We start from the raw sequence: 23,155 nt of genomic DNA, 5'->3' as shown, positions 1-23,155 counted from the left end.
CAAAGCACCTTACAAGGGCATCGCAAGGTGATGATTGGTAAATAAGGCTGGTAATGGTGCTAAATAAGGGCCTTGAACCTGAGATGAATGAGAATAATCATAAAATACACTACTAATGTAATACTGTACAAGAAATTACGGTGAAAAACGTGAATTGATTTCACTCCAAGCAGCTGAGCGTGGAAGAGTACTGACCTTTTCGCTTGTTAAATGTTAAACATTGAATATCAAATAATGTATATTCTACTATTTTTTGAGCTTTTTTTATTTTTTACTCAATATAAAATCATCCTAGACAAACACACAAGAGCTGGCAGCTCAGAGTGATGATTCAGCGCACACGAGAGAACTTTTCTCTCTCTCGCTCGGAGTCCTTGACCAGCAACATATAGCATTTATTATGTATGAAATGGCCTTTTCATTATTAATCAGAGCATATGGACACATAGTGACCAGGATCTCACCTAAAGACACTTTTCAAATCTACATTGATTAGACATTCCAGCTATCCTGCAGGTCTAAGGGAGCATCTTTTGTACACAGTCCACAGTAAATACAACCTACATGGAGCACTAGACCCCTTCAGGGTCTCCGCTAAACAGAAAGGAATCAGCCGCATTCAAGAATAATGATTTGAGTCCAGAAAAAACCTCTGCATACCAAATGTGCAGCTTTCTCCCAGACAGAGAAAAGGCCAAACTAGGCAATCACAGTCACTATAGCAACCGTTAGCAGCCAATAGCAGCGGGAGCGTGACCTCAGAGGCCGCTCTGATAGGCTGAGAGCACCTGATTGACTCAGGAGCACAAAGAGACCACTGGCTGACTTGCGAAGGGGCCAGAATAAATGAAACACTTGGAATTTGTGAGAAAAGCATAACTGTGTACATGTAATCAGGGACATTTAGAGTTATAAGCAGTAATAAGCTGTTGCTTAGGATTGTTGAGGTTAAAGGGGACCTATAAGCACATTTTTCTTTTCTTTTTTAAACATTTCTTTCATTCTTGCACCCAAAAAAATGTATGATAGGTGCACTAAGCAACACATTGTAATTCATTTTATTTATTTTACTATAGATACTGTTTCCAGTCCTGTGCAAATGTCATAGATGACTGTTCGTTTATTTAATTTCCAGTCCAAGTTATTCTTTTTTTCAGGAGATATTTATATATATGTTAATCTACTTGCACAAGGAAGGAGAAAGTCGAAGGAACATCAGTGAAAAAAAACTGGAGTTCAAAACTGATTCAAAGCTACAGAGGAAATGTGGCTCCTAACAACCACCTGGAAGAGCTGGTAGACACCAAAACTGCCCCCATCAGATAAACAGCACTGAAAGCTTTGATCTCTGAGAGAGAGGAGAAGATCAAGCTGCTTCAGATCTGAAAACATCCACAGGTGTTTCTGTCCATCCTTCCACTGTGAGAAGACCACTCAGCTCTGTGGGTCTGAAAGGACATGTAGCTGTAAAAGAACCTCACTGAGAAAAGGAGACGGACACATCAAACAAAGAAGCTGGACAATGGACTGACCACCCCAGAGTGCAGACCTCAGCCCCACTGAATGGGTTTGATCACTTCAGAAAATCAACCAGCTTCTCAGACTGAGCTTTGGAGGCGTGTCTGCAGGTTCTCTGAGGAGCTGAAAGTGAGGCTCCTGAAAGGAATGGGAGCTGGAATAAAGGTGAAGAGTGACACACTGACCAGTTTGGAGGTTTTTGTGATTTTCTTTTAAATATTTTTTCTCTGCTTCTTTTCGTGATGCTGCAAAATGAATTTGTACTTAATCTTCTATCCACCTTGAACTATGATAATGAACTAAATTAATGGTGGTCTCTGACTTTTGCACTGGACTGTGTTTATTTTATTTGGACATGCAATTTAGTGTTTCACTTTTTTGGTCTGCAAATGAACTTGAAACGAAATGAATGCATTTATTTCATCAGTTCTGATGACCGAGGCTCCCAGTACAACCAAAACTCCTCCCAGTACAACCAACACCCCTTCCAGTACAACTGAAACCAATCCCAGTACAATCGAGACCCTTCCTAGTACAAACAAAACTCCTCCCAGTACAAACAAACCCCTCCCAGTACAACTGAAACTCCTCCCAGTACAACCAAAACTCCCAGTACAACTGAAACCAATCCCAATACAATCGAGACCCTCCCTAGTACAAACAAAACTCCTCCCAGTACAAACAAACTCCTCCCAGTACAACTGAAACTCCTCCTAGTACAACCAAATCTCCTCCCAGTACAACCGAAACCCCTCCCGGACAAACGACACCCCTCCCAGTACAAACAAAACTCCTCCCAATACAACGGAAACTCCTCAGAGTACAAGCAAAGCTCCTCCCAGTATAACTGACACCCCTCCCAGTACAAGTGAAACTCCTCCCAGTACAAACAAAACTCCTCCCAGTACAAACAAACCCCTCCCAGTACAACTGAAACTCCTCCCAGTACAACCAAAACTCCCAGTACAACTGAAACCAATCCCAGTACAATCGAGACCCTCCCTAGTACAAACAAAACTCCTCCCAGTACAAACAAACTCCTCCCAGTACAACTGAAACTCCTCCTAGTACAACCAAATCTCCTCCCAGTACAACCGAAACCCCTCCCAGACAAACGACACCCCTCCCAGTACAAACAAAACTCCTCCCAATACAACGGAAACTCCTCAGAGTACAAGCAAAGCTCCTCCCAGTAAAACTGACACCCCTCCCAGTACAAGTGAAACTACTCCCAGTACAAAAAACCCTCAGAGTACAACTAAAAGCCCTTCCAGTACAACCAAAACTCCTCCCAGTATAACCAAAGTTCCTCCCAGTACAACTGAAACCCATCCTAGTACAGCCAACCCCCCCCAGTGCAAACAAATCTCCTCCCAGTACAACTAAAGCCCCAATTGAAACGTCTCCCAGTACAAGTGAAACATCTCCCAGTACAACCAAAACTTCGTCCCATGCAGTCACTGGGCACACGATCCCTCTGTATGGGGAAGATAATGATGTAGGATGCACAAGGTTCCTCTGAGATTGAAGAAATGCACCCCGGCATGCAAATTTGAAAATTTCGAGGGAGGAATCATTAAGCCGAGCGCAGGAAGAGGCTGAACGGATAAACAATTGGTAACTGGTTGCCGTGTAACAAGAGGATTTGCATATTTCATCCCACACTCCTGGTGTAAATGGGGTCTTTGAGTCTTGGTTACTGTAAGTGGGAGTTCATCCTCCCATTCGCACCTTTACATTTCTGTAAAGCCTGTTTTACTCCAACATCTGGCGTAGAACGTGCTTCACAAATTGAACTGAGTTTGAACTGTGCAGTACTGAATTTCAGGATTCAAGCTTTACTTTCCTAAGTTTAATGGAAGTTGACGTGAGAGAAGCTCCACTTTAATTCTCCTGAGTCAGCGCTTTCAGCCTCACTTCCACCGAGATATCGAGACGGCGCATCAGCGTCAGCGCCAAATCACTTCGACTGACATCTGTGTGATCCCAAATCTGAAATCTGAGGCGACCCATCGCTCTTTGTTTGTGAATCGATATCTTTCACTCTCTGCATTTTCTCTCTTGTCATATCCAGCATGAATCACTTGACCGCGAATTTGATGCGAACACAAACGCGAGGGGTGAATCAATTTTTGTTGAATTTTGATGTGGAACTTGCTTTGCCGTGCAATAATTTGGGGTTAAGGTGTTCGACGGCAGGTTAATGAGACAGAAACCCTGTCCTGACCTGAAGCGCAGCGACCCACACGACTCTCCTTTAATTCGGGAACTTTCCTTATGAACGTAATGAGGCCGTGAATAATGACAAAACAAAGGAACTACTACAGGAATTTGAATCTTTTGGGTTCACGATCCCCCCCCCCACCTCTCCCCAACCCTCAGCGCAATGGTAACTTCCTGCAAATCCTTGAAGCGTCTCCTCCTTCACTTCACAAAACACACAGCACCGTGCACCCTCATTCATATTTAATACTGCATAATAACTCGCTGCAGCAGCGACATGACAGAACTCGTATCCGGGGTCCCCGAGGGCCCCCCACGCTGTGGTTGTGACAATACGCTCCGTTTTCATCTCATTAGGAAATAAAAGCCATTTCCCATCTTTGCTAAGATTCGGTAGCCTTGCTGTGCTCGCTCCTAGAGGCCTACCGCTAATCAGGCTGGAGGAAGAGCGGAGGAGTCTGTGTTTCTGTCTAATGAGAGCAAAGCAGACGGAAAACATTCAGCCATTCATGTTTCACAGACGCAGAAAAGGCAGAGCTGGTAGCGAGAATAAAAACACATACAGTTTTATTCAAAAGTTTGAACACCCAAGGTTAAACGTTTCTGGTGATGGTGCTCAACCTAAGCTAACACTTCCACAGAGAACACACTCGAACGCGCCACGTTTTCCTGCACGGCTCATATTTATTAGCTTGAACGTGTTGGAAAAAGGGCGGCACGGTGGCGTGGTGGGTAGCGCTGTCGCCTCACAGCGAGGAGGGTCTGGGTTCGATTCCCCGGCCGGGTGACCGGGGTCCTCTCTGTGTGGAGTCTGCATGTTCTCCCCGTATATGTGTGGGTTTTCTCCGGTTACCTCCCATAGTCCAAAGACATGCAGTCAGGCCAATTGTTATGTTACTGTTAGCTAATTGGACGTGCTACATTGCCCCTAGGTGTGAGTGACTGTCTGTGTCTGTCTGTCTGCCCTGCGATGGACTGGCGACCTGTCCAGGGTGTATCCTGCCTTCTGCCCGAAGACTGCTGGGATAGGCTCCAGCATCCCCCCGCGACCCTGACAGAGAAGCGGCTTAGGAAATGGATGGATGGATGTTGGAAAAAGTAAAATATAGAGCATAAAATATGAAATGCGGCATCGCTTTTGAACAGGGCGCATTTCGTGTTTCCATTATGTTCAATTCAGGAAATAAACACGAACTGCGCAGAAGCGCGTTCGCTGTGTTCATTCGTCACAACGCCACGTCATTTGACCGGGGACGCACAAACTTTTGCACAAGACTAGGTTTACAAATTATGAGTGCATATGAAAGATGCATACTCTGTTATAGGATAGACTCAAACTCATGATCACTCAGAAAAGTAATAAATAAATAAAACAAAAGTTTCTTCCTAATGAAGGAATGCGAAGATCAGAGGTCGGCAACCCAAATGGTAAGAAGAGCTATTCAACATTCAAACCACAACATGTTATGTCCATTTTACCATCCTGGCTGTAAATATGTCTATGAGTAAAATATTCCAAAACTGAGATCTGTTAGTTGGTCCATAAATTTTGTTTCCTCATTTAGGTTCACAGTTAGCCTCCTCTCAGCCGTTTACACTGTAAGTCAGTGAAGCCTGAAGAGAACATCACACGTACTCGCATAAACAATTTTGTGTTGGTAAGAAATTGTGATTCATTCTATTCGTAGTATAAAAAAAACAATATTTGACCAAAGCGAACTATTCAAAATTGTTGTTTTTTCTCCATTTACAATCAATAGAGTTGCCTGGAATATATCCACTAGGGTAGTGGATAACACTACTGCTCTCCATGCATCACACTGGGGTTCAATTTTAACTCCACACCTATAAGATTTCTTGGGCAAGACTCCTAACACTACATCCACAAACCTCCATAATAGTTGGTTATTCTTCAGTTAAATTTGATTGAAATGTTTTATCTTTTTTAAAAATTCAGTGAACTCAGACACGTATCTGCAGGGTTCAGCACCAAAAGCCTCCTACCTTTCACCATGAGCGTCCCGGAGCTACTCGCTACACCAAACTGGTTTTGCGCCATACAAGTGTAGACGCCGCCATCTGATTTACTGGCATTGGAGATCCTCAGACTCCCACTGTCCAGAACAGTGATCCTGAAAGACAGACCAGACGACACACAGTTACAGATCACAAAGCACAAATCCATTTTGTTGTAAATGTAATTCTGTAATTCTGTGATATAAAATGTTGTGCGATTGAAAATGGTTACAATATTATGTCAAAACGATGCAACTGTGGACCAAAAAATGGACAACATTGGACCAAAACCTCCAATTTTGTCCTTTTTTGCTTTGTTTTTAACATTATTTGACAGCAGCAGCTGCGCTTTATTTTCTGTGAATGTTTCATGATGAAGGGACCAACAGGAAGTCCACAATTACACGCAATAACACTTCTTTCCATCTTCTGTAAAGTTGCCGTTTTGGAGATGCAAGCTTGTGTTCTGACAGTGACAGTATATAAATGTATACGGATCATTTATACTGAGCGTTATTATAAATAATATAATCAGTTCAACTCTGTGTTCAAATCTCAGAGCAGATATTTTGATAAGAGCACAACTATAGTATAATTTAATACTACATATATATATATATATATATATATATATATATATATATATATACAGGGTGAGTCAAAAGTCACAGGACATTGTTTTATTTATTTTATTTTTTTTATGCTGTCACAAGCCTCCACGATGTGGTGCTGAAGGTGGTGTTTGTTGTGGATTTTCTCAGTGATATTTTGATGGTGAAAATCAACTATATACATATAATACATACACAATTTGTTTGAGATGACCCCAGAGATAAAAGTCAATAATAAAATAAAAAATAAAATAAAATAAAACGGTGTCCTGTCACTTTTGACTCACCCTGTACATATATATATATATATATATATATATATATATATATATATATATATAATGTAACTTTTTATTGTTCCAAAAGTATTGAATACAATACTACATCACAAAATACGCTTTGTTTTCTGTGATTTATATTATGTTAATATGTGTTTATGTTAATAGTCAATATGTGACTATAACAACACGTGTTTCAAACTCATATAAAGTCATGATACTTCTACCTAGTACATTTGGCTACATTTACGCCATTTGGCTGACGCTTTTATCCAGAGCGACTTACAATTTGATCATTTTACACAGGGAGGCGAAGGTGGTGTTAGGAGTCTTGCCCAAGGACTCTTATAATGTATAATGTAGGGTGTTTACCCAGGTGGGGATTGAACCCCAGTCTACAGTGTAGAAGGCAGAGGTGTTACCCACTACACTAACCAACCACCTAGTACTATACCATTACAATGTATTATATGTATATAGTTGATTTTCACCATCAAAATATCACTGATGTCACAACTTGGCCAATTCAGACTGCCTCATAAATTTCAATATACCCAACTTTGAAGGACGTTTATATGGTGCCTGTTGATGGGAAACTCATTTTTCCAATAAAAACAACACCATTTGAAAGCAACAAAAGTTCCCACCAACATTTAGCTTACTTAGCTCATGTTTAGTCCAAGATATTCTCATTATGACTCGTCCAATTCAGGCTGCATCGAATATTTCAATGTACCCAACTCTGAAGGATGTTCATGTGGTGCCTCCTGGTGCGAAACTAATTTTTCCGATTAAACCAACACCACCTGAAAGTAGCGAAAGTTCCCACCAACATTTAGCCCAATTTCACTCCATGACGTTCCTATTATGAGTCCATGAGTTCATGTCTGGCCTAGTGAGACAACAAGATGCCTAAAATATAACCATGTTCACATCTCAGCGTAGGCAGCGCTCCTGAGGTCTCTGGAGATTTTACCATTTGCCACAACCCACCAGTAAAATGCACGTGAATATGTTCTTAAGACATTCGTGGTCAGAGCTCCGCTAGTGACAAATAAGACAAATCTGCCCTTTCATAAGGACTTCAGAGACGCTCAGAGACATCAAAGGGAAGCCCAGAGCTTCTGTACAGAACACCTCCGAAACGGTCAGGGATCCTCAACAACGTGTTCCGTCCTCTAAAGTAAAAGGCAAGGAGTGGACCTGGTGACCTCAAGAGAACAGAGAACAGGAGGACTTCTTCATTAATCCATGGAGGAGTGCTAATTATCCCAACTGCTCTGCTGAATCTGCAAACTGTAAATATGAAAAAGGCCCTGGGCTCGGCTATAAAAGAGAGAGAGAGAGAGAGAGAGAGAGAGAGAGAGAGAGAGAGAGAGAGAGAGAGAGAGAGAGAGAGGCACACTCATGCTTTGTTGCATTAGCGATGCCACCAATTTGAAATGCTCCGATTGCTCGGGAGACAGCGCGCTTAATTGGTGTGGACAAAACATGGGATATGAATAATCCATTTTCACTAACTGTAGACTTCATTAGTGAATGTGAGGGAGAGGATCAAAGCAAACAATATATTTCTCGGTAATTAACCAGGTTCCACTGTGTCAAAGTGTATCTGTTCGCCCAGAGCCTTGATTTCTAGCTGGACTCAAAGCACCACCACACTGGCTTAGAGCCTCTGTTTGAGGGGAGGGTGGGTGTCTATTTCAGTGATGGTGTGGGCTTTTTCTCAAATTAGGGTACAAAAAAAAAAAAATCTACAGTACAAATCAGTAATACAATTTCATGCCATCATTCAAAAAGTGCCAGACTATGACTGTCTTCTGTTCTCCACTGTTACTGCAGCACGTACTCTCTTCTTGGGAAACTCCCATCAGAGCTTCTGAACCAGCCAAGAAACCAGTGTAATTCTTTCCGGTCTGTACAGAACGTGGGTAAAAATGTAACATCGTAACACTCAGAGACATTTTCATGATCCCCAGTATGTGCCATGATGTTTAGTTCGTCTGAGGTTGAAGAGACGGGAAAAGTCACAGAAATGCTGTATTTAAAAAATGAGGCCAAAAGCTGAGAATAGAACCATTTTATTCAATGTTTCACACATGGTGTGGCACTAAAACCAATTAAACAAGACTAATTTCGCTCTCTTTGTAGTGAAACATGCTGTGGGTCAGTGGTTTGTAAGAACAGAAAAGAATGTTGTGCAACAAAAGGATGCAATTTTTTTAAATGTACTCTTTTGACCAAAATTTAAATATTGCCTCTTAAAAGAGAAGTATTATTCTCTTTTGAGTGAAGTATTATTCTCTTTTAAGTATTACTCTCTTTTAAATAAGTTATTATTCTCTTTAAAGTGAAGTTTTATGCTCTTTTATGTAAAGTTTTATTCTCTTTTAAGAGAAGTATTACTATTCTTTAAGTGAAGTATTACCCGCTTTTAACTAAAGTATTATTCTCTTTTAAGTAAATAATTATTCTCTTTTAAGAGAAGTATTACTCTCTTTTAAGTAAAGTATTATTCTCTTTTAAGTTAAATATTACTCTCTTTTAAGTAAATTATTGTTCTCTTTCAAGTGAAGTGTTATTCTCTTTTAAGTAAAGTATTATTCTCTTTTAAGTTAAATATTACTCTCTTTTAAGTAAATTATTGTTCTCTTTCAAGTGAAGTGTTATTCTCTTTTAAGCAAAGTAATCTATTTTAAGAGAAGTATTATTCTCTTTTAAGTAAATAATTATTCTCTTTTAAGAGAAGTATTACTCTCTTTTAAGTAAAGTATTATTCTCTTTTAAGTTAAATATTACTCTCTTTTAAGTACATTATTGTTATCTTTCAAGTGAAGTGTTATTCTCTTTTAAGCAAAGTAATCTATTTTAAGAGAAGTATTATTCTCTTTTAAGTAAATTATTGTTCTCTTTCAAGTGAAGTGTTATTCTCTTTTAAGCAAAGTAATCTATTTTAAGAGAAGTATTATTCTCTTTTAAGAGTATTACTCTCTTTTTAGTAAATTATTTTTCTCTTTCAAGTGTAGTGTTACTTTCTTTTAAGTAAAGTATTATTCTCTTTTTAAGTGAAATATTATTCTCTTTTAAGAGAAGAATTACTCTCTTAAGTGAAGTATTATTTTCTTTTAAGTAAAAAAATATTCTCTCTTTAAGTGAAGTATTATTCTCTTGGCTTGGCTATGCAGTCCTATGAATAACAATTATCTGGTATTAAAACTTGTAAGTTTTGGGGATTTGGAGACCTCTCTGGTGAAAATGTGCAATTGCTGGCAATATGTGGAAGAACATTTTGCAATGTGGGCTGTGTTTCGCACTCAGAGCAGAGCTTGCTCACTATATTTTAGCCTGTTTTTATTCTCCTCACTCTGTAATGACACGTCTTTCAGTTTTAACAAAATAATATTACAAAGTGCTTCACATGTTTAAGGTGCTTCACCTTTATTTACAAAACCGGTTCTTTAAAGAACCATCAGTTTAATTTCTGTGTCGGCTTTGACGAGTTAACTAGATTTTATGAAAACAAATGTTTGTGTGTGTGTGTGCGTGTGTGTGTGTGTGTGTGTGTGTGTGTATATCCTCAAATATTAGTCAAGTGTAAACACCTGTCTGATTTAAAGCAATTATCTGCCAATACTGATATGAATCTGAAAACAGAAAGTTCCGGTCCTAAAATCGGATTGGCCGAGCCGAGTTTGAAGCCGTCAAATCCAGGATGTACACACACCGACTGTCAGCAACTGAGCTCTGTATCGCTGCGCTACGACACGAAAAACCCTTGTGCTGTTAATGGAATAATCCTTTACTGCAATGCTGATCGCATGGACCATGTTGATGAAGTAAGAACCTGTTTTCTGTTTAAACTGAAGGACTGACAACTTATGTTCTTAACTAGAACCAGGCTGGTCAGGATTAAAGAGCCTAAACAACTCCATCATTAATATCACAGACTTGAACTAAAGTACTTACGGTATAATTAACGGTAAAATGTCAGAATAAAAGACTAGAAAATGTCACTTGAATGCCTGACACACTTCAAATGTTCATGTTTCAGCCAGAAATGACGTCAAACCCAGACTGAATCCCAAATGGCTCCATACTCCCTAATGAAAGTGCACTCTGCTGGGCTGCAGGGTCCAGTATTTAAAGAGGGGCGCTGCTGAATTAGTGCTAAATAAGACTCACGGTGGTCATTTGGTGGCCAAAAAGTAATTAAAAAGTGGACGTTTTTGCGATGTGTTGGCCACTGTTTTATAAAAGCAGTAAGCCACTTGAGGCCACGTGTTACAGTGATTTTATCACAGGGAAGGGAGTTTTTCTCCGCTTTGCGTCGTGCCTAAAAACACCCTTCCTGCGATAAAACTGTAGTAACGCATGGCCTTTCATGGCCTTTCATGGTTTATTGCTTTAGTAAAGTTTATTTGGCTCTTACCTCACCTTAACTAAGACACTTAACTCATCTTCAACTTGTATTCAACTAAATATCTATGTAATTCTATCTAGGGGCACTTTGGGCCTGGATAAATAGAAATACAATAAATACCAATTTCCTCTTTTACACAATAATTATCTTAGTACATTTTGCCCTCAATCTGTAAGAGGCTTTTACTTTTTGATTGACTGAAGCATTTCCTTCATCTCCTTCAGTCTTACATTTCTTTTGAACTCTACATGAAGCTTATTTTAGAAGTTTTATTTGCGTTGCAATGCACGTACCAGCATTCATCCTAAACGGTGCCCCTCTCTACGTTCATTACCCTGTGGCGTTTTCCACCGCCGTAATGAGGAACACTCAACAATTAACTTAGTGGTCTTTTTTTTAGGCTAAAACTAATTTGTATCCTTTCCACAAAAGTTCATTTTATCTGTAATTAGAGAGGCTCCTCCAATACCTTTGGTAGGGTAATGTGTAACACAGAGCTGGGGGCAAAGCATTTACTGTGATTCGAGATTGTGTCTATTGTAGCGTCTGTGGTCGGAGCTCCGAAATTGGATTCTGAACAGGGAAACTGTAGAAAGTAATTTGTCTTTTGAAAGACTTTACCAAAAAAAAAAAAAAAATCATCAATAACTGGTCACTGTTTAACAAACACATCCATTACCAATAAGGACGGTTGTGCCTTCTCTCTCTTCTAAAGAGTCATCTAACACACAGGGAAATGCTGCAGCAACACATTGTCTTATCTAGATCACAGAGTGACCTGGTTTATGTTCAGCTCTCCTGGTTTCGCAGCTGCTGGGGTTAAATTAGGCCCACAAAACACACGCATTTGTTCTCTTCTCTCTTCATACAGAGACGCTTGCTCTTTTCTCCACTCCTGGGTGACTTCATAGGTAACACTTGCCTTCACCGTTTATTAAGGTCTTTAATCAGGAAGGCGTGATGCACAAACGGCAAAGTACTAGATAATTACTTTAGATAACTTGATGGTCACCAAGTTCTAAGAAAGTCAAACTAAGTTACACTGTAAGGTCACATGTTTAGGCAAAGAAAGTCAAAACATCTCTACGTATCAGGAATAGAACGCAGGACAAAGACATCACAAAGTTTTGCTGTGGTCAAGTGACATTTACATTTATTTTAGTTATAGCAATCAGCACTCAGTAGCAGTAATGCCAACCAATCAGCACTCAGTAGCAGTAACGCCAACCAATCAGCACTCAGTAGCAGTAACGCCAACCACTCAGCTCTCAGCAGCAGTAATGCCAACCAATCAGCTCTCAGCAGCAGTAATGCCAACCAATCAGCTCTCAACAGCAGTAATGCCAACCAATCAGCTCTCAGCAGCAGTAATGCCAACCAATCAGCTCAGCAGCAGTAATGCCAACCAATCAGCACTCAGTAGCAGTAACGCCAACCAATCAGCTCTCAGCAGCAGTAACGCCAACCAATCAGCTCAGCAGCAGTAACGCCAACCACTCAGCACTCAGCAGCAGTAATGCCAACCAATCAGCTCAGTAGCAGTAACGCCAACCAATCAGCACTCAGTAGCAGTAACGCCAACCAATCAGCACTCAGTAGCAGTAACGCCAACCACTCAGCTCTCAGCAGCAGTAATGCCAACCAATCAGCTCTCAGCAGCAGTAACGCCAACCACTCAGCTCTCAGCAGCAGTAACGCCAACCAATCAGCACTCAGTAGCAGTAACGCCAACCAATCAGCACTCAGTAGCAGTAACGCCAACCACTCAGCTCTCAGCAGCAGTAATGCCAACCAATCAGCTCTCAGCAGCAGTAATGCCAACCACTCAGCTCTCAGCAGCAGTAATGCCAACCAATCAGCTCTCAGCAGCAGTAATGCCAACCACTCAGCTCTCAGCAGCAGTAATGCCAACCAATCAGCTCTCAGCAGCAGTAACGCCAACCAATCAGCTCTCAGTAGCAGTAATGCCAACCAATCAGCACTCAGTAGCAGTAACGCCAACCAATCAGCTCTCAGTAGCAGTAATGCCAACCAATCAGCACTCAGTAGCAGTAACGCCAACCAATCAGCTCTCAGCAGCAGTAACGCCAACCAATCAGCACTCAGTAGCAGTAACGCCAACCAATCAGCTCTCAGCAGCAGTAACACTAACCAATCAGCTCTCAGTAGCAGTAACACTAACCAATCAGCTCTCAGTAGCAGTAACACTAACCAGTCCAATATCCTGTTTGCCCTGTCCGATTTCACTCCTCGCCCCCATCACTACGCCCCACCCCTCTGCTCTGTGCGTTCACGTTTAGGGGTGGGGCGTCCCGATTCTTGTTGTAATAGAGGGGTCGGCCGAAGTGTTGCGGCTACACGCGGCCCTCCAAACAGGTTTTTCAGAGACTCCAAACAGAGAGATATGAGGAAAAAAGAAAGACCAGCAAGGCGGCTGAACAAACGCCCACAGAAACCAACAGATGTGAGATTTTCTCTGTGCAGAAATTACGATAACCATCGTATTATCTTAGTTTATCGTCGTTTCAATATAGTATGGTCTTTTTCTTCATAACACACATAAAAATCATTAGCTGTGCTGATGTTTCGGTAGCTAGCTAACTTTCCCGTTCCACCTTAATTAACCCAGTGGTTCTGGGCCAGAACCTGGGCCAGAATGTACCTGCTGCTCCATTTAAGGTGGAACGGGAAAACTCGAATGAGAATCTGGAGAATATCTGACTTCAGCTTCATATCGCTGAAGAATTAGGGGGGGTGATAATAAATAACTGCCCCCCTCTTTGAAGGCGTATGATCCCTAAATGTAACTAAAGCCCAGCAGTGAGGAGCTGAACTTTCCCCTCCTCTGCTGTCCCTGCAGACGGGCAGGGTCGCCTACAGAGCGGCGCTGGTAGCTGTTAATGAAGAGATGCTCTTTTATTAGAGGGTCTCATTTCAGAGGGAAGATCTCAACCACTGCCCTGTAACTCAGTTCCGAGGGGTTTGGGTGACACTCGAAAACAAGGGGTAGGGGTAAAAAGAAGGAATGGGATCAGGCCTGTGTATGAGTCCCATTGCCATATTGAGACTGTACACTGTCTGTGGTTTGCTAAACAGCTGTAAGAGCTTTCAGGTCTCGGAGGAGACTGTGTGGGTTTGCGTAGCGAAATAAAAATCAACCATGTTCAGGAATTCTTTGTGAACACAGACATCTGGGCTGTGACGTGCAGTGGAGATTCTTCAGCTCATCAGTAGAAGGCCTGGAGAGCACTTCTGTCTCCCTCGCATACATCTGCACCCAGCTCTCCTCTGAGTTAGTGCGGAGGAGGAACGTATCAATAATTCACCAGCGCAACGACCCAGAGTGCCACTCTTCTCATCCTCAGATCGCTCCGGCTAATGAGTACACCCATAACCCTCCCATCAGGAGACCCGTCCGTGTAGCGCCGGCAGACAAGAGCAGAGGAGGAGGGGGAATCCCTAAACGCAGCCGAGCGCAAAGTATGAGAGGCAAAAAGAAAACCCAAGCTAGAGAAAGAACTCCAAATGATGTTCCTTTCTTTTTTTCTGCTTTTCTGCTGGAAGACAGGGAGACCACGAATAAGAGTAGCGCCTGAAGGAGCTTCGGCTCCCACTGTGAAGTGGAAATTGCAGGATCTGGAGGAGAATGGCCTTGTTATCTCCAACAACCCTCAACTTTTCTGGAAAGAAATTCAGGGTTTGAAACCAAACTGATTCCATACAGCCATCCGCCCAACTCCTTCACACCTTTTATTTAGTCTTCACTGGTTTATTTCCCTCACACGGTGAGGTTATGCTGCCTCTCTGCCAAACAAGAGCTCAGAATTTCCCGTCTGAAATGCTCACACAACTCCTGTGCACAGTAAGCTAGCGCCTGTTTGGCTCCTTTGAGTGAATAAAAGCTTTTAAACAGAGTCACCTTTGAAAGATTTAGAGAGCTGTTTCAGGGCCCGTATCCTCTTTTTTTCGTGCATTTCTGAAATAAGCGATTTTCTTGTCTGTTTTACATCATTTTTACGTTATTTTTTCCCACCGCCCTTTATCTCTCGCAGGTTTCGCTGCTGTGCCTTTATTCAAAAGTTTGGGCAACCTTTGTTGACTTTCTACACAAGAAGAAACTGTAAGATTGAAATATGTTAATGAGCTCTGTTCTCATTGGCTGTGCTTCATTCAAAAAGCAGTGCAGACTGAACGCTCCCTCTAATGTCAGAGTGAATAAATTCCTGTAGGCCAAATAACTGCATGTTGCTGCTGTTGGAACAGAACCTCATATCTCCAAAATGGAAAGTTAATTGATACTTTTATTAATCCCACAAACGGGGAAATTCCACCTCTGCATTTAACCCATCCGTGAAGTGAAACACCACATACACACTAGTGAACACACACACTAGGGGGCAGTGAGCACACTTGCCCGGAGCGGTGGGCAGCCCTATCCACGGCGCCCGGGGAGCAGTTGGGGGTTAGGTGTCTTGCTCAAGGACACCTCAGTCATGTGCTGTCGGCTCTGGGGATCGAACCTGCAACCTTCCGGTTACAGGGCCGGTTCCCTGACCTCCAGCCAACGACTACCCTCAAACTTTAACCTGCTGTAACTTTACAGCAGAAGGAAAAAAAACTACTTTACTTTTAATGCAAGCCAATGGAACCAGCCGTTTTTCCAAGTCATTTTTGGCAGTTTCTTTTGGTTCATCATAAAATTTTCAAAGAATATAAAGGGCAAGTGGCATTTTCAAATCATGTAAAAATGACTGAAAAATGAAAAGTGGATATACAAAGTTTTCTTCAGACAGAAGTGATTATATATATATATATATACGTATTTCCATGGCATCACAAAAACAGTGAGTTCTAAATGGGCTCTTTTTCAACTTCTTTTAAATACATACTGTATATACTGTACATATACTGTACATGGCTTTGATAGCTGACCACTGATATAGAGCCAAAGACGACACGAAAACGTGCTGCACCAAAAGCCAAATATGGAAGCATCATCATTGTTTATACATCCATACAGCTGCGCACTGCACCGCCACTTTGTTTATACATACATGCATATATGACTATTAACTTATTGTTTACAGTGTTTAGTCACTTATGCACCACTTAATTTTGTACTGCACATTAATCACTGATCAGATACTGTAGAACTACAGAGTGCAGCTATACAGTAAGTGGAGCTGATAAAGTGGACAGTGAGTGTAGAAACAAGGAGGTGGTCATGATGTTACGCCTGATCTGTATATTTTATTACATATCTGCACTTCTATTTATGCATTTGTATAACAGTGTACAGCAATGCTTTTGCTCTTATTTTACTCTTTATTATCTATCTATCTATCTATCTATCTATCTATCTATCTATCTATCTATCTATCTATCTATCTATCTTGAGAACTTAAACAAATAGCATACCATCGTATGCAAAAGTTTGGGCACACCTGGTCAAATGGCATGCTTTGTTGTGTGAAAATAAGTCAACACATCCTAAACCGAGATCAAACCTGCACATTATACTGCACAGCTACTGTTTATTTGCTGCGTTCAACATGTTGGGAAAACAATGAAACATAAAATATTGACCTGTGCAAACATTACAGACCATTTTGTGTTTATTGTTTTATTTTTCATCTTATAAAATCAACAAAACATGTATTTTGACCCAACTTTTGGTCACAGACGAACAGAAACTGTTCAGAAGGCTTAAAATATGCGATTTCTTCTACTTCAAAAACGGCGTCATCATGTTGAAATGACGCCACAGAGTAGCAACCCCTGACTTTCTGAGTACGAGCTACGAGCTGGAGGAATGTTTCAATGGATTTTTCCCAGTTAAGACTTGGTCACAGCTTTAGAGTGGTCAGAAGGCCTACTGCATGGAGAATAAGACTTTGTGCATATATTGTAAGTCATATGAGACGGCCAGCTTACTGAAATTAGACCGTGAGATGAATAATAACACTAGCGTCTTCGCCGAGGGTCTCCCCGAGGGCTTGCAGCCGCCGTGTATCACTTAATAAACTTTAAGAAGCTCTCGCTCTCACCACTCACTCGCGGCTTCTATTCCACTTGATGAAACCTATCAACTCGCCACCTGTTCAGATGGAACCGCCATCACCTATAGCGTAATCAGAAGTGACGGATGTCAATGAGATGCAAGGCTGAAATGCAGATTCCATCGTACTGCCTGATAGCCATGATAACATCATTAGTAAACATGAGAACCGAGCTTGTTATTGCTGGATCCGGTGCGCTGCTTTCGCTCTCTGACTTCAGATTGGGGCCTGTGCCGCTGAAAAGCCTAAACGCGGTCTTCATTAGCGGGGTAAATAACAGCGCCGAGGGAACCGGGGTTAAGATTCGATCAGTAGGACCGCTCAGGCATGTCGATGGAAACGAGAGGGCAATCTATCGCTTTCCACAATTTTACGAAATAATTAACCTTGCGCTGCGGCGTGTTAAATTTCTTGGGCCTTTTTTGTGCTGCAGCTAGCCGTACACAGCGCCTTCGGCCCGCTCTCTGTGAAAGCGTACATGAACGCGCGCTGACTGCCAGAGCACATGTGCCCGCTTCAGCTTTCACTCTTCACGTTTCCAAAGGGAAAAAAATCACTAGCTGACAAACAGGCGCTCGGGCCGGCCTGCTGGGCTTTTCCATCACGCTTCCTCATTGCAGGGCCGTATTATCGAGGACGATCGCGCCGATAAAGGCAGATGAAACAAGGCAGGATGATGGAAGAGTTCAGAGGAACGTCTTATCCTAAACTTCTCTGGTGGAACTTTGGAGGCCCCCTTCACTTCTATTCGACCCATTCTCTGTCAAAGCCTCCAGATTTTCCCCCTTCGTTCTGGCAACGTTTGGCAGTTTGTGTTAGCCGTGTGACAAGAACAGATGAGGGTGGCTTTGTATTTAAAGAGTCTCACCGAATAAAAGAGGAGCGTCTCTGACCTGCCTGCGGGAGAGGTTTCTAATCACGATCGTATCGAAGCATTTACAGCGCTGGGTCCAGGGGCAGGAGAGGAGTGGCGTGAAGGCTGGGTGCGTCGTCCAGGGGGAGAACAGCTCCGTCACTGCGTCCTGAGAACCGAGCTTGTGGGTCAGACCCTCCCAATAAAAGGAGCTTTCGTTTACAGTCCTTTAAGTCTCAGGTATCAATTGAATAAGTATAAGGTCCAAAGTACTAGATAATTATTTAGGGTAACATGATGGCAAATTCTGAGAAAGTTTAATGAAATTACACTGAACTGCACAACAGGTTCTAGATAAATAAGCAAGCATGGGGAATAATTTCCAAAGTGCTGATGTCTGACTAACTCACACTCAAATGGCCACGCACCCAAAATAATTACCCACACTCTGAAACTCCAAAGTACTTCACTCTTTAGAAAAAGGTTCTTCAAGGGTCCTTTAGTAAGGAAAATGGTTCTATGTAGAGCAACAGGCACTGAAAGAACCCTTTGCATGATTAAAGGGTTCTTTGCATGAACGAAAACGTTCTTCGGCTTGACAGAGAACAAGCTATAGATGGTTCTATATAGAACCTTTTTGAATATGGTTCTATATAGCACCCAAAGAGGTTCTTCTATTGATACAAGCTTGGTATTATACAAAAAAGCAGAATCTTTTTGGGTGCTATGAAAAACCCTTTTCAAAAAGGTTCTCTATAAAACCATCTACAGTACAATCTCTATCAACTTGAAGAACTCTTTAATCATGCAGATGGTTCTTTCAGGGTTCATGGCTCTACATAGAACCATCTTTCTTTACTAAAGATCCCCTGAAGAACCATTTTTTAAAGAGTGAAGTACTTTGGAGTTTCATTTTTACCTGGTTAAAATCTAGAACATCTAAGAGTGCATGGAAGTCAGTGTGAGCCCCAGTCTTCCTCCTGCAGAGATGCGTGAGGGAGATTCCTCAGGCTGAGACGGGCGGCGAGAGCCTCTCTCGGAAGGTTCCCCGCTGCGAGCCGTGTTTTGATAATCCCGTGACCTTGTCAGTTCAGTAAATAAACGGTACGTCGAACCCAGACTTGGAAACCCGCCAAGGCGGCTACACTCTGTTTTCCAATCCTTTAAGACTTCGAAATCTGTTATCATTACAGCTTTCCTGACCTGGATTAATTTATAGCTTAAATAATTACACAATGAATTATACATGAATTAGTGGTGGGCAATATGACAATATTTCCAGTTATCATGACATATTAAGCCACGATATGCTTTTCTGAGCATACTGTGGATATCATAATTACTTAAAGGGCCCATATCATGGAAAACTGAACCTTCCTTTCTTTGAATAGATATGAAACGTTTGAAGTAATATGTAAACATATACATATAAATACATATATGGAAAATATGCTGTAAGGAGCTCAATTTAAATTCATTGTTTTTGTGATGTCACAAGAACCAACACATTAACCTTAGCGCCCTGGACAAAAAAAGTGTCACCTCGCACGTTTAAGGTGGTAATTCATTTTTGTCTGGGGAGCTTGTGAATAAACTTTGCTTTGAGACCCATTTTCCACACATCGAATGCAACATTCACTGCACTGTACCACCTTTTCTCGATCTATGAATCCCATCTCACACTCATGTGTCACATGTTTTTAAGGCTGATCATCTTCAGAAACCATGCAGTTTATATCCACCTCGTCAGAATACAGCAGATTAGCCCCTCCCATTCACACTGAAGTTATAAGCAGTGTTTCAGCTTTTTTGAATACAGAACAGACATAATTTACATATATCAATAAAGGGGCAGAAACACTAACAGCCTGTTTCATTTTAAGGGATAAAGAGAGATTTAAAAAAATGAATTATGACCATTGAATTATGACATAAAACCACAGAATTTTGATAAGTGGACCTAAGAAAAAGGTCTCACTTTCTTTGGATAGTCCACTATAGTCCCCTGTAGATTATTTACAGATGTTTAAATTGTTAACAAACTATCTGTGGAAACACAGATGTGGAGTTAGGGTTAGGATGTGGACCAGCGGGAGTGTTGGGTTTAGGTTTTGGGTTGAGTTTAAGGGTAGGGTTAGAATTAGAGCTGGTTTAGAGTTAAAGACAGTTATGATCAGTTTAGTAGATACTTGAAAATATCTAAGCATCTAAAGTGGACTTTCCAAGTGGTGTACAAAAATAAAATACACATAAAAGTAGCATATGGATGCCTATCAACTGCATGTTTCATTAAAAAGAAAGCACAATTAGTCCTGCACAACTGGACTCAGTGCAGTATGTGGAATGTTCAATAAGTAAGTAAGTAAGTAAGTATGTGATACTTTTTTGATCCCACAACTGGGGAAATTCCACCTCCGCATTTAACCCATCCATGAAGTGAAACACCACATACACACTAGTGAACACACACACTAGGGGGCAGTGAGCACACTTGCCCGGAGCGGTGGGCAGCCCTATCCACGGCACCCGGGGAGCAGTTGGGGGTTAGGTGTCTTGCTCAAGGACACCTCAGTCATGGACAGTCGGCCCTGGGGATTGAACCGGCAACCTTCTGGTCACAGGGCCAGATCCCTAACCTCCAGCCCACGACTGCCCCCACAGTTTATATATATATTTGTCCTTTTTGTTTGTTCCTAACTTTAAGAAATCTCAACAACATAACACATGTAACAAGAAAATATCTTTGTGATATTATACATTTCCCAGCCCTAATTTACATAAAATACAATTACATTCCACATTGACAGGGTTGAGTCTGCACTTCTGACTTTTTCTTTTTTGGTTCAATGTCAAGTTTTATTTTCGTTCCAGAAAACAAGAAACAATGAACTTCAGATACAACTCATAATCTCTTCTGCTTACAAACAGAAACATGGCATCGATTCAAAGTTTAGAATCTACACTTCTGACAGAATGTCTATGAGCAGCAAGAGAAATAATGAATCAAAAATTAAAATGTTGTTCTCGCCAGCGATACGACTTCAGGGGAACCTTACGACGGACCTCTTTGCCAGCTGAAGGTTAACACCCTCCCAGATTACACTCACGTGCAGCACCGAGCTTCGCTTTTATCACCGGAACAGAGCGATCACTTGTTGATGGAAGAAAAAAAGGAGGGAAAAAGGTTCTCCTCCTGACAGTTCTCCAATAGCCAGGTAATTGATATTGATTTTTTTTAGCGTATATGGGCCTGTCTCAATGCCTCTTAAACCCCACCATTCATTACATTACTATCTGACAAGCACATAACCATAGGTCGGAGTCTGTTTTTCAATAGACCTAATGGGTTATAGCATCCATCCATGCTTATTTAGGAGACTGCAGCAGGGCGTCGAGCTTAAGGCCTTTAGTTGTAAATTAAATTCAGTGCCATATGTTGAACCGAGCCTAGTGCTGGAGAACCACAGATCTGCTCGTTTTAGTGTAGCATGCTTGATTCAACCAGTCAGCTGATTACACTCTCAGAAATAAAGGTACTAAACTGTCACTGGGGTGGAACCCTCATGGGTCCATCTCAGTACCTTCAGTCAGGGATCATAACTGAACCATAATCCACTGAAATGATCTGTTCTAAGCTGGACTGACTCCACACACCTCGCCTCGCCTCCAGGCTTTTACTCTACTGCTCTGGTTTAAAACATTCGGTTATGAAAAGGAACAAATACCAACTTTTCACCTGGAGAAACTGATTTAAGGTCCACAATCAGACCTTAAAACCACTGTTGGAGCTTTGAGGGAACGTTTACACTGTTTGTACCTCGATAAACGAGAAAATGTGCCTGAACAGAAATTCCTGATGAAGGTTAAACAGCCATGCACTCCTGTGACTTTATGTTCACTTAGAAAATCAACAAAATATGCAGTTTGACCAGGGGTGGTCAAACCTTTGCATACGACCATACATCTGGCCCTCAGCGTCGACCCCCCCCCCCAGTGATAAGAAGTGATTGACAGTAAGTGTGCGGGACGCTGCCTGGCAGGACAGCCCTGTTTGTGTATATGCGCATGTGTATGGTTTTTCTTCCAGCCATATTATAATAACAGCAGAGAGACACAGTCGCAGGCCAAGGCTGGAATGACATTTTGCCACGTGCTCTCCAGGCTGACCCTTGTCTCCAGGGGACTCTGCGGTATTATGGGTTTCCATGGAGATGCAGAGTCGTAATAAAAAGCCAAGGCTTGTGTGGGGGGACCTGGGAGCGAGAGACAGAAGTACAGTATCGCTCTTTTGTAAAACAAATACTCACCGAATACCAAGTGTTGATTCTGACTGCAGTGCAGGAAGCTGCTGGGGGATGGGGGAGGAGGGAGTGGGGGACTTTTTCGGCACTTATTTTGCTACATAAATTCAGCAGCGACGTTTTTTTCCCCCTACCCTTGGAGGGAAAGCACGTACTGACGTGACACTTTCCCCGAGCTAATTTTCTTAACACATTCCACGCTGTTCAATAATTCAGTGCGCTGATTTAGTGTGGGTGCTCCTGATAAATCCAACACTGCGCCTGAGTGGAGACCAGAACCTCAGGCTCGCCTGTGCTGGGCTGAGTGCCTGAGATTGGTCTAGAATGTCGAGCCTACATAGGAGCAAGATATTATATTAAAACAGACACTGCTATTAATTGATTCATTCTTATTTCAGGACACAGTTAGAAATACTTGAATTAAACAGTGTGCCGAGTTCAAAGGGCTGTAAAGGTGGCGATCTCAATTAAGTCTTCTCATTTAGCTTGCATCTTTTCCCAGCTGTAGGAGAGAGTGGGAGGGCTGTTTGTAATTGAAGCAGAAAGAGAGAGAGACTGAGTGAGGCATCAATATTTATCAGTATTGAAGGTGTGTGGCTGACGCTTTTATCCAGAGCGACTTACAGCTTGATCATTTTTACACAGGTAGGCCAGGGTGGTGTTAGGAGTCTGGCCCAAGGACCCTTATTGGTATAGTGTAGGGTGCTACCCTGGTGGGGGATTGAACCCCAGTCTACAGCATAGAAGGCAGAGGTATTAGCCTCTACACTAACCAACCACAAATCGAAGTAGTATGTGTTACATGGTTCTACATGAAACCTTTTTACACGGCATTTCAGTCAAGCCTCAAGTCTCTGAGGTGCATGTCCAATTTGA

General features: G+C 41.8%; 1 protein-coding gene across 3 annotated transcripts in view; it reads right to left on the bottom strand.

Annotated features, from left to right (window-relative positions):
- Window positions 1-23,155, bottom strand: part of cntn4 (contactin 4) — a 344,140-nt gene that overhangs the window by 42,714 nt on the left and 278,271 nt on the right. For all 3 annotated transcript variants that reach the window (XM_037535160.1, XM_017711697.2, XM_017711698.2), the window contains exon 12: window positions 5,746-5,873. In XM_037535160.1, coding sequence (XP_037391057.1) covers window positions 5,746-5,873 — 128 coding nt within the window. The remainder of the gene's footprint in view (window positions 1-5,745; window positions 5,874-23,155) is intronic.

The sequence above is a fragment of the Pygocentrus nattereri genome, chromosome 26, assembly GCF_015220715.1.
Source record: "Pygocentrus nattereri isolate fPygNat1 chromosome 26, fPygNat1.pri, whole genome shotgun sequence".
NCBI classification, from domain to species: Eukaryota; Metazoa; Chordata; class Actinopteri; order Characiformes; family Serrasalmidae; genus Pygocentrus; species Pygocentrus nattereri.
The sequence above is the reverse complement of the archived record's forward strand: the minus strand, read 5'-3'. Positions and strand labels throughout refer to the sequence as shown.